General features: G+C 42.3%; 1 protein-coding gene across 1 annotated transcript in view; it reads left to right on the top strand.

Annotated features, from left to right (window-relative positions):
- The first annotated feature begins 2,810 nt into the window (after positions 1-2,810).
- The window catches only part of LOC124777355 (sialin-like), a 126,662-nt gene continuing 114,526 nt past the window's right edge, over positions 2,811-14,946 (top strand). Inside the window, exon 1 of the mRNA XM_047252728.1 lies at positions 2,811-2,975. Within this exon, the coding sequence (XP_047108684.1) occupies positions 2,897-2,975 (79 nt within the window). The 5' untranslated portion in view covers positions 2,811-2,896. The remainder of the gene's footprint in view (positions 2,976-14,946) is intronic.

Below are 14,946 nucleotides of genomic sequence, written 5' to 3'. Positions count from 1 at the left end.
CACAAATCTCCTAAAAAATCATCTGCGGCCTGCAATAAAATCAAAACGACGTGGATTGCTGTCAGCAGGTGTCCTTTTGCAACATGACAATGCAAGGCACCACACTGCCCGTACAACAGTTGCAACAATCACAGACCTGCATTTTGAGTGTCTTCCTCATCCACCATACTCACCAGACCTTGCCCCAAGTGATTTCCATATGTTTGGACCACTCAGAGACGCAATGGGAGGAAAGATGTTCCGTACAGATGAAGAGGTACGCCACGCGGTGCATGAGTGGTTGCGCGGACTACCAATATATTTTTTTTCTAAAGGGATTTATGCACTTTGTAAGCGCTGGAGGACTTGCATTGAGCGTGGGGGAGATTATGTTGGAAAGTGATACAGCTTTGTACCACTTCTGCACAATAAATAATATTTTAAAAAATATTTAAGGTTTTCATTCGACTCACCCTCGTATAAATAACAGCCGACACGAAGATTACCGATATGTGCCGATCACAACTTCGGAACGAAGCTCTTCTTTCCTTGTGTATATTTCACACACACACACACACACACACACACACACACACAGAGAGAGAGAGCGCCTCGCCTACGTGTACTATTTTAAATATCTAGTGCCGTGTTACGGTCAGTTACAAAAAAAACCCTCGGAGCTGCCGGAACGCCGTTCCGGCCGAAATTAAACCCTGCCGTAGACTGCTGATTTTTTTCTTTATATTGTCCATAATTACTTGATTTTAGTTTCCATAATTGTGGTAACTAACGACGCAAGGAGATAAACAGCAACAAAGATTCGTTTTCGCTCAAACAGTGCGGCGAATCACCCTACAGTCTATCATCTCGAAAACCCGTGAGCAACTGGCTTTTATTTGACAAATGTTAAGTGTACACGGCGAAACCTGCTTGTCATATCGGCCACGAATCAAAATTGCTCTCAAATACGACAGACAAAGTCTATGTTGACAAACACGTCCGACAAAGCAGCACACTGCCAAATTATTTGACGAACATGTGAAGCTTGGCAAATTATTTGATCGTGTACGAGAGTCTTTACGGTATTATTGTGGCGTCCTTAACCCTGTTGAAAATTGTAGTACAAGCGATTTTGCGTGAACATTTAGCTGTGAGAAACATCTTGCCCGATAGAATCTGAAGAGTTTTACTGTGGTCCAGGAACAGGCTCGCGTCAGTTCACATAAGGAAATGTCCAAAAGTATTAGTAACCTAGACGTGTTCGTACGGGCCGGCAACTGAATAGCAATCAACTGTCGCGAAGTATAGGAAGGAGAGTGTCACGGATATGATACGCGAGTTGGGGTGGCAGTCATTAAAACAAAGACGTTTTTCGTTGCGGCGAGACCTTTTCGCCGGCCGTTGTGACCGAGCGGTTCTAGGCGCTTCACTGGAACCGAGCGACCGCTGCGGTCACAGGTTCGAATCCTGCTTCGGGCATGGATGTGTATGATGTCCTTAGGTTAGTTAGGTTTAAGTAGTAAGTTCTAGGAGACTGATGACATCCGATGTTAAGTCCCATAGTGCTCAGATCCATTTGAACCATTTGAATTTCAGACCTTTTCACGAAATTCCAATCACCAACTTTCTCCTCCGAGTGACATCTACCTAATAGGGAAAATCGTTCATCGTAATAAAATAATAGAAGGGAAAGATTTCAGCGTTCTTCCTTCTCGCCCTCTGTTCTGGAGTGTAACGTAAGAGAAACAGCCAGCGGTTTTGCCTTAGTGGTCACACCGGTCCCCGTCAGATCACCGAACTTAAGCAGTGTTGAGCTCGCCTCCCATTTGGACGGGTGACCGCCTGGGTCTGCCTAGATCTATTGCCAAGTGTTCAGACCCGGTAAAGCAAACTGAGGAGCTACTTAACTGAGAAGTAGAGGCTGCAATCACGAAAACTGAAAACAGCTGGGAGAGCAGTGTGCTGACCACGTGGCCCTCCGTATCCGCATCGAGTGACAATTACGAGTTGAGGATGACATGGCGACCAGTCGGTACCATCGGGCCTTCAATGCCTGTTCGGATGAAGTTGGTTTTGGTTCAGAAACCCTCTGCCAGGCACTTAAGTGTGTACTGCAGAATAGTCATGTAGATGTAGATCACCAGGCAGTAAATGCAGTGTAAGGCAGCTGTCAGTGAACACCGGGATGGTTCCTTTCAAAGGACATGACGGACTTCCTTTCCCACCCTTCCCTAATCCGATGGGACCAATGACCTCGCTGTTTGGTCCCCTCACCCAAAACTAACCAAGCAACTCAGGTTTCAGTGTGCCCAACTGTCCAAAGAGCTCTCTAGAAGAGGTTCTACGATGGATAACACATTTTATCCGTTGTGCAATAAATACTTTCGTGCTCAGTGAAGACTTGCCCCAAAATAAGATGCCGTAAAAAATTACTGAATGAAAACAGAAATCGCCAAGTCAACTTACCGACGTTTTCATCCCTGTTTCTGCTGTTCCGAATAATAGAGAGTTGCAGAGCTTAGATGTTAACGGAGATCTGTGACTTGGAATTCGGGCTCTTATCAATCTCAACATCAAATATTTGCAACAGATCTAATTATCACTAGATGCTAAAACACGGAAGCATAAATTAGTTTGATAATTGAGGTGTGAGAATTACGCGCACAGTCGACCCACTTCCAGCAGCGTAACCTGTTGTGTAACTTGTCTCTGACTGTGTGATCGGTGAAATGAACTTTGCCGACGCGTCGGACGCACGGCGCATGCGCGTGCCGTATAGAGACACCGCGAGGCGGTGTCGGCGTTCGTGACCGATAAGGCCCGCCGCGGACGCAGAATCAACAGAGAGAGACGGCGAGCCTATAGGAACGCGGCCCTATTAGACGCTAGGGCTAGCCGTTACGGCCAGTCTGCGGCCATGGAGGCTGAAGCAGAGGCAAGGCCGTTGACGCAGCGTCCTGGAAAGTCCGGCGGCGGTGGCGGTGCTGGCGCGCCAGGTGAGTCTGCTGTTTATGCCAGTTTAATGCGAACGACTTTCTGGTTAAAACCGACTCCTCGTTTTGGGTGTGCGTCCCGTGCCTGCGTGTAAATCAGCCGCCAACCACGTCGCAAGTGGGTCAGCGACAACAATGATCAAATTGACTGTGCCGAGTGTGGAGTTCTAACAACCTTGAATATACTGCAGTCTGCGCATGCGCGGAAACAGTGGAGTGTGGCGTCGGAAGTTAACGCAATCTCGCAATGCGCTCTCGAACTAAAGCGTCTTCGTAATCTTCATTGTGTTGTTTGCTTTGTTTTATCGACATACTGCAAACGTTGCACGATGGCATGATATTTTGCCTACTAGCTTTCTTCCAGAAGAGAGATGAAATGCGGGGTGTGATCAACTAACAACGGCAACTTTATTTTTTCTTCAATAATCACTTATTCATCATCAACTTTGTCCCCTTCAAACTAATGCCCCCCAGTCATAATGCACTTGTGCTAGCGCTTTATCCTACCTTGGAAGCGCTTTTTAACTCACTTTTCGTTATACTCTTCAGATCGTTCAACGATTCTGTTTTTCTCTCATCAGTGGTGGCAAAACGACGTCCTTTCACGGTTCACTTCCGACACTCAGAATAGAAAGAAGTCGGACTGGGCTATGTCCGCCTAAGTTGGTAGCTGGAGCAACATAACGGTTTCGTTTTTTGCCAAAAAATAAAAAAAAATCACAAACAGGCATTGAGGCGTGAGCGGGTGCGTTATCGTGTTGCAATTTCCATGAGTAATTTTTCATAATTACGGTTGTTTTCTTCGTATTCCTTCACGCTAACGGCGGATAACTTAAGGTAGTATTCCTTATTGACCTTACGAACTCAAGACATATATTATGTGCCATTGTAATCGAAGAAAACAGTGAGAAGAAACTTCAAATGTGATCGAATTGTCGAAATTTTTTCGGTATTGGTTCTTCAGGCAGTTTCGATTGGGCATAGGTTTTAGTATGGTTTCGTAACTAGTTGTCTAAGCGACGTTGTTTTTGGTCGATAGACAATTTCAGAACAAACTGTTTCATTCCAAAACATCTGAAAAATTGGTCGGAATGAGTAAAAGAATATGCTAACATCATCAGCAAGCTCTCTGATGGTAATTCGTCAATTTTCTAGAACCATTTTCTTTACTTCTTCCACATCTTCGTCAGTAATTGATGAGCTAGGGCGTCCAGGGCGATCATCGTCTTTAACGCCTTCTCCACCCTCTTTGAAACTTTTATACCACTCGGAAACCCTTGTCATAATAGATTCGCCAAAAGCCACAGGCAACATTTCGAATGCAGTGCTGCACTTAATTCCATTTTTCAAGCAAAATTTAATGCTAATTCTCTGATGCATCTTTTTCGAAAGTAAGACTTTGGTGAGTACTCCAAACACGTTTGACCTTTCCGATCAACAGTAAATTAAATATTAAGAACAGCTGAAAATGTATACACACATCAGGTACATGTGCAACAACAAGATGAATGAAAAATTTAGAAAATCGGAGTATAAAAGCCGTGAAATTTAAAAGTTCTTGTTTCTTTTTGATCACATCTCGTATCTGAAAGCAAAGAGGTATTTTTGTTTTACAAAAGAAGAACGGAGTAAAAGGCTGCACTGTGCATAAATAACGTAAATTGGTGAACTCTTTTCGGTGAAAAATGTTTAGTGAAAAAGAAAAATATGTTTAACAAGGAAAACAGTTTTCTATTTTATTTGACATTAGAAATAAAAAAAATACAAAAGTTGAAGTAAAAAGGCGCAATTTACTGCCTTCTAAATATTGTTTGATTTGTTTAGAAGTACTGTACACATTTTCTTGAGGAATTAATTGTAGATGTTTGAAATGTTTTGGACAACACTTTTTCTGTGAGTGCGAAGAATTTACCATACGATCTTTGCCAAGAATAACCACTGTGAATTTTGCTTTAGTCATTCATAAACTTTATTTTCATTGCATGTTCCCACATACTGTTACTATGTAGCGTGTGTCAAGAAGGACTTCACAACTTGGAAAATTTGTATAAACGTATTTAAATGACTTATAGACGTAGTCTTGGTTTCATCTTGAAGGACAATAGATGAAGTGTTGACAGGTAAGACGTCCGGGATTTCTTAGATGTCGGCTTTCTACATAAGTGAATGGGCTGGGGTGCGCCAATTGCATGGCCTCCACATTCACCGGACCACACACCTCTTGACTTTTTTTGTGGGGAATCATCAAGGATACCTTGTATGTTCCACCGTTACAAGCTGATCTATCTGAGCTCAGAACGGAAACTTGCCCCATAATTGAATAACTCACGCCTGGAAGTGCTGCAGCGAGCTTGGCAATAAATCGACTTCGGATAGGATGTGTGCTACATAACCTTTTCACTTATTTAGGTACCTTATACGGTAAAAAATCTTGATGTATTTTCTATAAAATGACACCAAAAGCATGCCTGTAGGTGAAATGGCTAAATCAATACGATTTTTCAAAGTCTTTTTTGATACACCCTGTACATCGATTTTGTTCGCTTGTAACCTCACTTTCTCCATTCCGGTGCCAAACTGCTCAGCAGCCAGTTGTCTCAACGAACGCAATTTTGGCGCTGGAGTGTAAAGGTTAACAAATACTCGCGAGATGTGAGCCCCACAAGGCTACCGCGCCTGCTCGTTAAAACCGGTTTCGTCCGCTTTTATGGTATATGCACGGCTGGGTCACAAATGAAAGTGACAGAAGCGGGAGCTACAGATGGCCAACCGTCAGCAATAAAACATTTTTGGCGCGAGTCGCTTAGAGGCATGAGGCATGAGCCATTTACGTTAGCGTGGTTTTCAGGCAGCGGTTGACGGAACGGAAAGAGTACAGATCGGTAATTAAAAAAGTGGGAAAAATCGACCGGCTAAAACCGATTCCGACATTTTAGTTTAGATTTGTATGCCATTTCTATGAAGTAATAAAAAAGGAAGGAAATTGTGATTAAAGTAATAAAATAAAAACTTAACAAAAATTCATTCCTCGTGTACAATTAAAACAGAAAGTAGCTGATCTGCTGAAATAATAAAGAAAGGAAAGAAATTATGGTAACAATAAAAACAGAAAGTAGTTGATGTGCTACCTTTATCTGCTCGTAGCCCGTGAAAATTGGAATCAATAAGAATACTGGTGTTTTTTGTAATATTCAACCACATATCACCACGGCGGGTGGACTAAATTTTCTTTTCTTTTCTTTTTTTTTTTTTTTTTTTTTTTTTTGTCCATTTAATTTAATATTTTGAACCTATACGAGGTGTGGCTAGAAAAAAACCGGACTAGTACTGGTGAAACAATACAACGAATGCAATAAGGCTGAAAGTCGCGTGGCCTGTCACGTGACTCTCGCTCCGCCTACTGCTCGAGTTTCATCTGCCTCCTGCACTCAGTCTGCCCGTGGCGTCTGTTTTAAGTAGTTGACGTTTTGTCAGTGCGTCGGAAAATGTTGAGTGTACAGAAAGAACAGCGTGTTAACATCAAATTTTGTTTCAAACTAGGAAAATCTGCAAGTGAAACGTTTGTAATGTTACAACAAGTGTACGGCGATGATTGTTCATCGCGAACACAAGTGTTTGAGTGGTTTAAACGATTTAAAGATGGCCGCGAAGACACCAGTGATGACACTCGCACTGGCAGACCATTGTCAGCAAAAACTGATGCAAACATTGAAAAAATCGGTAAACTTGTTCGACAAGATCGCCGTTTAACAATCAGAGCAGTGTCTGAGTTAACAGGAGTTGACAAGGAAAGTGTTAGGCAGATTCTTCATGAAAGTTTCAACATGAACAAAGTGTGTTCAAAAATGGTTCCAAAGTGTCTCACAATTGAACAGAAGGAACGCCGAAGAATGATTTGTTCTGACATCCTGGAAAACATTGAAAGTGATCCCACCTTCTTACAAAATGTTATTACTTGCGATGAATCGTGGTTTTTTACTTACGATCCCGAAACTAAACGCCAATCGATGCATTGGAAAACTCCTGGTTCTCGACGACAAAAAAAAGCACGAATGTCAAAATCGAAATTCAAGGCAATGATGATTGTTTTTTTTGACATCAAAGGGATTGTGCACATTGATTGGGTACCAGAGGGACAAACAGTGAATCAGCATTACTACATTAGCGTCCTGGCTACCCTACGTGAGCCAGTACGGAGAAAACGGAACGATTTGTGGAGAAAAAAGTCATGGATCCTTCACCAAGACAATGCCCCAGCTCACAGTGCGTTGTCAGTGAAGACGTTTTTGGCAAAACACAACATTCCCATCTTAGATCATCCACCCTACTCACCTGATTTGGCCCCCTGTGACTTTTTTCTTTTCCCTAAAGTCAAGTCAGCTTTGAAAGGAACTAGATTTGAGACTGTTGGAAGCAGTAAAAGAAAAAGCGACGGAAGTAATGTATGGACTTACCGAAAATGATCTGCAGCATTGCTATGAACAGTGGAAAATTCGTATGGAGCGGTGTAGAGACCGAGGAGGAGAGTACATTAAAGGAGATAACATGAAATTGTAAATAATTGTAAATAAATGTTTTTTCCAGCATCAGTCCGGTTTTTTTCTAGCCGCACCTCGTATATATCATGAAACTAAACGAGTCAAAATTTTTCAGTCTTTGTTCAGTTTCTACGTTTATTACAGAAAACAGCGAATAAATAAACGAAAATTGGTTATGTCAGAAACCGGTTCTTTTGTGAGGTTTTAACAGACTAAACGGGCGCGGAAGGAAAAAAACGATGTAATCGTAAACCGGTTGTTTCAGCGATCCTAGGCGCGTGTGGGAGCGAGTCCCTAGGCGCAACCTGGTTTTTATTTCCAATTTTTATGCTACTTAGACAGAAAATAAACCGATGTAATGTTAAATATTTTATATTTGATGTCATGAAACCGTATGAGCAGGAAAACAAAATTCTTGTGTTAATTGACTCGTGGGGAGGACAAACAAATCGACAATTACATGACTTTATTTTTCAAAATGAAGAAGCATTGCCATAGTGCAGTATTAAAATGGTCACGCCCCTCCTCCCTGCACCCAAATGCACTCCGCTAATGCAACACTGCAATGTTTTTCGTCTTCTAACAGTTTTATCAAAAAGCTTCAAAACTGTTCTTTTGTTGTCGAGAGAGAAAAAGAAATCACATCCCGAGAAGACTTCATCAAAATAAATTCAGTTGTACCTCACCAGTTACCCTCGCCAATATTGGGTGAAATGATGCGTTGCGCGTATCGCGGTCGTGTTTAGTTAGTAGCATCTTTGGAAAGAACGCACACCAAGTCTCAGCCATATTGGTCTATTTCTTTGTGTTTGGCATTCGTGCGAATCAAGGAAGTCGAGTGATTGTCAAAAAACGGACGGAAAAGTATTTTGTGTGGTGATTAAACATTAGTTTATGAAAGACAAAACGCCTCAGGAGACTAAAGAGAAGCTTGATAAATATTACGGTGACTCTGCACCTTCGATTAGAACAGTTTATAAGTTTTTTTTCAAAATTTTCGGAGTGGCCGTATGGGCACAAGTTATGCTGAACGTTCTGGACGCCCTGTGGAGATTACGACTCCAGAAATCGTTGATAAAATCCATGATATGATGATGGATGACAGAAGAGTTAAGGTGCGTAAGATTGCTAGTGCTGTGGGCATCTTGAATCAATAGGTACATAATATTTTTGCATAAACATTTGGTCATGAAAAAGCTATCCGCAAGATAGGTTCCGCGATTGCTCACGCTTGACCAAAAGTGGAATCGTGTGAAGTGTTGCAAGGATGGTTTGCAGCTGTTCAGGAAGAATCTGCAGGACTTTAAGCGTCGTTTCGTCACTGTGGATGAAACATGGATAAATTACTATACTCCTGAGACCAAACAACAATCTAGACAATGGGTTACCAAGGGAGAATCTGCACAAGAAAAGGCGAAGACCATTCCTTTGGCCAGAAAGGTTATGGCGACTGTCTTTTGGGATTCGCAAGGGATAAAGCTCATCGACTATCTGGAAAGGGGTAAATCTATTACAGATGAATATTATTAATCGTTATTCGACCATCTGAAAACAGAGCTGAAAGAGAAACGCCGGCGATTAGACCGCAAAAATGTCCTTTTCCATCACGACAATGCACCAGCACACACCTCAGCAGTTGTGGTTGTGAAATTAATGGAAATAGGATTCCAACTTGTTTCACATCCCCCCTATTCTCCAGACTTGGCTCCCTCGGACTACTATTTGTTCCCTAATTTGAAGAAATGGCTGGCGGGGCAAAGATTATATTCAAACAAGGAGGTTATTGTAGCAACTAATAGCTATATTGCAGACTTGGACAATTCCTATTATTCGGAAGGTTCAAATGACTCTGAGCACTATGGGACTTAACTTCTGAGGTCATCAGTCCCCTAGAACTTAGAACTACTTAAACCTAGCTAACCTAAGGACATCACACACATCCATGCCCGTGGCACGATTCGAACCTGCGACTGTAGCGGTCGCGCGGTTCCAGACTATTCGGAAGGGATCAGCAAATTAGAACAGCGTTGGACGAAGTGCATAAGTCTAAAAGGAGGCATGTCGAAGAATAAAAAAAAATGTTTACCACAACACGTAAGTAGTTTTTATTTTTGCACGGACTTTTCAAATACCCCTCGAACTGTGCGGTGAGATAGACTCCGCTATGCAAGTGAACCAAGCTTGGTTTGTGTCTAGAAACTTTAAATAATGGTGTAATTGTAAAAATGAGACTTTTATAACATGTGCAGGATGCTTAAAAAAATATTGCTTCCACTCTTTTTGCGATTATACAGGGTGCGGCGCGGGAAATTACTTATTTATAAAATTTATAAAGCAGAAAGTATTAGAGACATCAATTTAATTCTTTTTTTCTTTACAAAGAGTAGGATCTAAAGTTTCGTTCCATTAAGTTTTGAAAATGAGATCTTGAAGGTGGACTCCGTTCTGCTCAGTGCATTCGGAGAGTCGAAATCGGGTGTTTCGGTCCACTTTTTCCAACGTCTCTCTGTCGATATTGGCAATAGCAACACGAATATTGTTCCGAAGCTCAGTCAGGGTCTGCGGGCGATTGGTATACACCAAAGATTTGAGATAGTCCCATAAGAAAAAGCCGCACGGCGCTAAATCCGACGAGCATGCTGGCCACTGAATATCGCCCCTCAAAAATATGAGACGATCGGGGAAGTGTTCGCGCAATACGGTCATCGATGTTCGTGCCGTGTGAGCTGCGCCACCATCTTGTTGAAACCAGACATCTCCCACATCCATTTCTTCAAATTCTGGAAGAAAAAACTGTTCAGTCATGTGAACATAACGCTCAGTAGTGGCCGTCACTGCCTTATCGTTCTCTCCGAAAAACCATGGGCCAATAATGCCAACTTTAAGATATTACACACCAAACGGTCATACATACAGGGCTATTACAAATGATTGAAGCGATTTCATAAATTCACTGTAGCTCCATTCATTGACATATGGTCACGACACACTACAGATACGTAGAAAACTCATAAAGTTTTGTTCGGCTGAAGCCGCACTTCAGGTTTCTGCCGCCAGAGCGCTCGAGAGCGCAGTGAGACAAAATGGCGACAGGAGCCGAGAAAGCGTAGGTCGTGCTTGAAATGCACTCACATCAGTCAGTCATAACAGTGCAACGACACTTCAGGACGAAGTTTAACAAAGATCCACCAACTGCTAACCCCATTCGGCGATGGTATGCGCAGTTTAAAGCTTCTGGATGCCTCTGTAAGGGGAAATCAACGGGTCGGCCTGCAGTGAGCGAAGAAAAACGGTTGAACGCGTGCGGGCAAGTTTCACGCGTAGCCCGCGGAAGTCGACGAATAAAGCAAGCAGGGAGCTAAACGTATCACAGCCGACGGTTTGGAAAATCTTACGGAAAAGGCTAAAGCAGAAGCCTTACCGTTTACAATTGCTACAAGCCCTGACACCCGATGACAAAGTCAAACGCTTTGAATTTTCGGCGCGGTTGCAACAGCTCATGGAAGAGGATGCGTTCAGTGCGAAACTTGTTCTCAGTGATGAAGCAGCATTTTTTCTTAAAGGTGAAGTGAACAGACACAATGTGCGAATCTGAGCGGTAGAGAATCCTCACGCATTCGTGCAGCAAATTCGCAATTCGCCAAAAGTTAACGTGTTTTGTGCAATCTCACGGTTTAAAGTTTACGGCCCTTTTTTCTTCTGCGAAAAAAACGTTACAGGACACGTGTATCTGGACATGCTGGAAAATTGGCTCATGCCACAACTGGAGACCGACAGCGCCGACTTCATCTTTCAACAGGATGGTGCTCCACCGCACTTCCATCATGATGTTCGGCATTTCTTGAACAGGAGATTGGAAAACCGTTGGATCGGTCGTTGTGGAGATCATGATCAGCAATTCATGTCATGGCCTCCACGCTCTCCCGACTTAACCCCATGCGATTTCTTTCTGTGGGGTTATGTGAAAGATTCAGTGTTTGAACCTCCTCTACCAAGAAACGTGCCAGAACTGCGAGCTCGCATCAACAATGCTTTCGAACTCATTGATGGGGACATGCTGCGCCGAGTGTGGAAGGAACTTGATTATCGGCTTGATGTCTGCCGAATCACTAAAGGGGCACATATCGAACATTTGTGAATGCTTAAAAAAACTTTTCGAGTTTTGCATGTGTGTGCAAAGCATTGTGAAAATATCTCAAATAATAAAGTTATTGTAGAGGTGTGAAATCGCATCAATCATTTGTAATAACCCTGTATTGTATGCAGGAGCTGCTCGTAAAGCTCTCGGGGGTTTGTGCCACCCCAATACCGCATATTTTCTTTATTCACGCAGCCAGAGAATATCAAAATGTGCCTCGTCGCTGAAGAACACTAAAGCCTCGTGAGGCAGCTCATCGATCAAGGCTTCACACGCATTTTTGCGTGAAACAAAATCACGTTGATGAAGTGTGTGCACCACTGACAGTTTATTCGGATGAAATTTCGACTCTTCATGAAGAATTCGTCTCACTGTGCGTTCAGAAATTGCAAGGGTAGGTGCAAATTTGCGTGCAGATCGCTTGAGGGACTTCGAAACTGACATCCTTACTTACTCTTTCGATGTTTTCAGGTGTTCCGGTGGTTCTTGAAGATGCTAATGTCTTTTTCTGCACACTTCCAGTATCCATAAAGCTGTCTACTCACATAACAACTGATTTCCCATCAGGAACACGACCTGCAGGCGCGATGTTGAACTGTTTCCTGAATGCACGTTGAGTCTCGCACTTTTGATTGCAATGAAGCCCACGTAACAATGCGTATCACCCGTGTGAACCGCGCGTTTCAAATAAGGAAGTTCTCGCGCCGCATACTGTATCACCCTGGCTAGGACCTCAATGTCATCAACTGTAAAACAAAAAAAGTATCTAATTTTGTAGCCGAATGTCTCGTACGGACTTTAAAATCCCTCCCTGGAATTTTATTTCCCATTCCAAATTTTCCTTTGCTTTTCCTTCTATGGAAATATTAATAAATACGAGGGGCATTTGAAAAGTCTGTGAAAAAATAGAAACTACTTACGTGTTTGGGGTAAGCCTTTTTTATTTTTCGACATAGTTTCCTTTTAGAGTTAAACACTTTGTCCAACGCTGTGCTAATTTGTTGATCCCTTCCGAATAATAGGAATTGTCCAAGTCTGCAAAATAGCTATTACTTGCTGCAATCACCTCCTCGTTTGAATAAAATCTTTGTCCCCCCAGCCATTTCTTCAAATCGGGGAGCAAATAGTAGTCCGAGGGAGCCGTCTGGAGAATAGGGGGGATGTGAAACGAGTTGGAATGCTATTCCCTTTTCCAGATAGTCAATGAGGATTATCTATTGTGAATCCGAAAAGACAGTCGCCATAACCATTCCAGCCGAAGGAATGGTCTTCGCCTTTTTTGGTGCAGATTCTCCCTTGGTAACCTATTGTTTAGATTGTTATTTGGTCTCAGGAGTATTGTAATGCATCCATGTTTCATCCACAGCGACGAAACGACGCTTAAGGTCCTGTCGATTCTTCCTGAACAGCTGCAAACCATCCTTGCAACACTTCACACGATTCCGTGTTTGGTCAAGCGTGAGCAATCTCGGAACCCATCTTGCGGACAGCTGTCTCATATCCAAATGATTATGCAAAATATTATGTACCCGTTCATTCGAGATGCCCACAGGACTAGCAATCTCACGCACCTTAACTCTTCTGTCATCCGTCATCCTATAATGGATTTTATCAATGATTTCTGGAGCCGTAACCCCCACAGGTACAGCATCACTTGTACCCATATGGCCACTCCAAAAATTTTGAAACCACTTATAAACTGTTCTAATCGAAGGTGCAGAGTCACCGTATTGTTTATCTAGCTTCTCTTTAGTCTCCTGATGTGTTATGCCTTTCATAAAGTAATGTTTAATCACCACACGAAATTCTTTTTCGTCCATTTTTTGACAATCACTCGACTTCCTTGATTCACACGAATGCCAAACACAATGAAATAGACCAATATAGCTGAGACTTGGTGTGCGTTCTTTCCAAAGATACTACTAACTAAACATGACCTCGATACGTGCCGGTGGTGCCATCTCTTGGACCTTTCAAACGCCCCTCGTACAGTATATTAGCACAGTCTAACATAACAGTCGCGACACTTCGCCTCGATTTTGTTGCCTACAGCGCCAGCAGCGCCCCAAGCGGCCGGTAGGTTGAACTGTGAGTTCGGCGCGATCGTGAAAGCGAATAGTGATTGTTTATTTTGATTTATACAATGGTTTTTACAATCGGGAGCGTTTGTAGTGCAATAAATTGCAGCAGCAACAGGAAGAAGACACCACCGCTATCTTTTTTAGATTTCCTCAAGATCCTGAGAGGTATATACCATCATGTTACTAAACTGTATCGTCAGGATTCACTTGCAAACTATATGTGTATAAATGATGAATGTTTCGTTTTAGGAGCAGAAAATGGCTAGTTAATAGCAGACGAGAAGACCTTATGAAGAAAGACCCAGTTTACCTATATAATAATATTAGGTTTTGTTCGCTACATTTCGAACAAAACCAGTTCATGAACAAAGACAATAACAAACTCGTGTGGAATACAGTACCCACACTTTTTGACATTCCAAATAAGCCACCGCAACTGACGATGAAGAGGAAACTGCCACAAAGATTCGACAGTCAATGTAAAGCTGTAAAACAGTCCTAAGACACAGAAGCAGCCAGTTCAACTCTCCATGTATCAGTGTCAGATTCGTGTGAATCATCAACACAGACTTGCTTTGACGATGAAGTGGTTAGATTAAGTGCAGCTGTTCGTGTCTTACAAAAGCGTGTAAAGTGTCAGAATGTGCAGATCGCTAGACTTCGAGCGAAACTATTACGGGACAAGGAAAGTGCCTACAGACAGATTGTTTGAAAATTATTCAAATATTTGGTTTTTCGTGAAATGTAATGTAATCAGCTCATTATAATGTTTTCAGCATATTTCTCCCACTATTTGGCAGTTGCTTGTCACACTTCGAGTAAGGTAAAGATGAACGTTGTACTTGTGGCAACAGGCGACAATGACAAACACATTAGGCCTACAGAACGATAAACGAGCTGTCGATCGCTTTTGCATGTAGAGGTACATGTCTGTGCTTCTTACATTTGAATCTGCATGTTTATATTCTTTTGATATCAACGTGGTAAGCTGCAATTCTGTCCAATGTCACAAGTGTTTCTTCACGAATGTGTTGTAGCTTGCCACTCTATTCATGGTTTTTGTCCATACTTGCGCTTATTTCAGAATCATTTTTAGAAACATATATGCCTCCTGATAGTACACAAGCTCTTGGGGGCAAGAAAATAACTCGAATAATTCGGAAATTACGTAGGAAATGGATGTAAACAAACATTATGCTTACGACGCGTCTGACGTT

Source organism: Schistocerca piceifrons, chromosome 2 (genome assembly GCF_021461385.2).
Source record: "Schistocerca piceifrons isolate TAMUIC-IGC-003096 chromosome 2, iqSchPice1.1, whole genome shotgun sequence".
Taxonomy (NCBI): Eukaryota; Metazoa; Arthropoda; class Insecta; order Orthoptera; family Acrididae; genus Schistocerca; species Schistocerca piceifrons.
The sequence above is the reverse complement of the archived record's forward strand: the minus strand, read 5'-3'. Positions and strand labels throughout refer to the sequence as shown.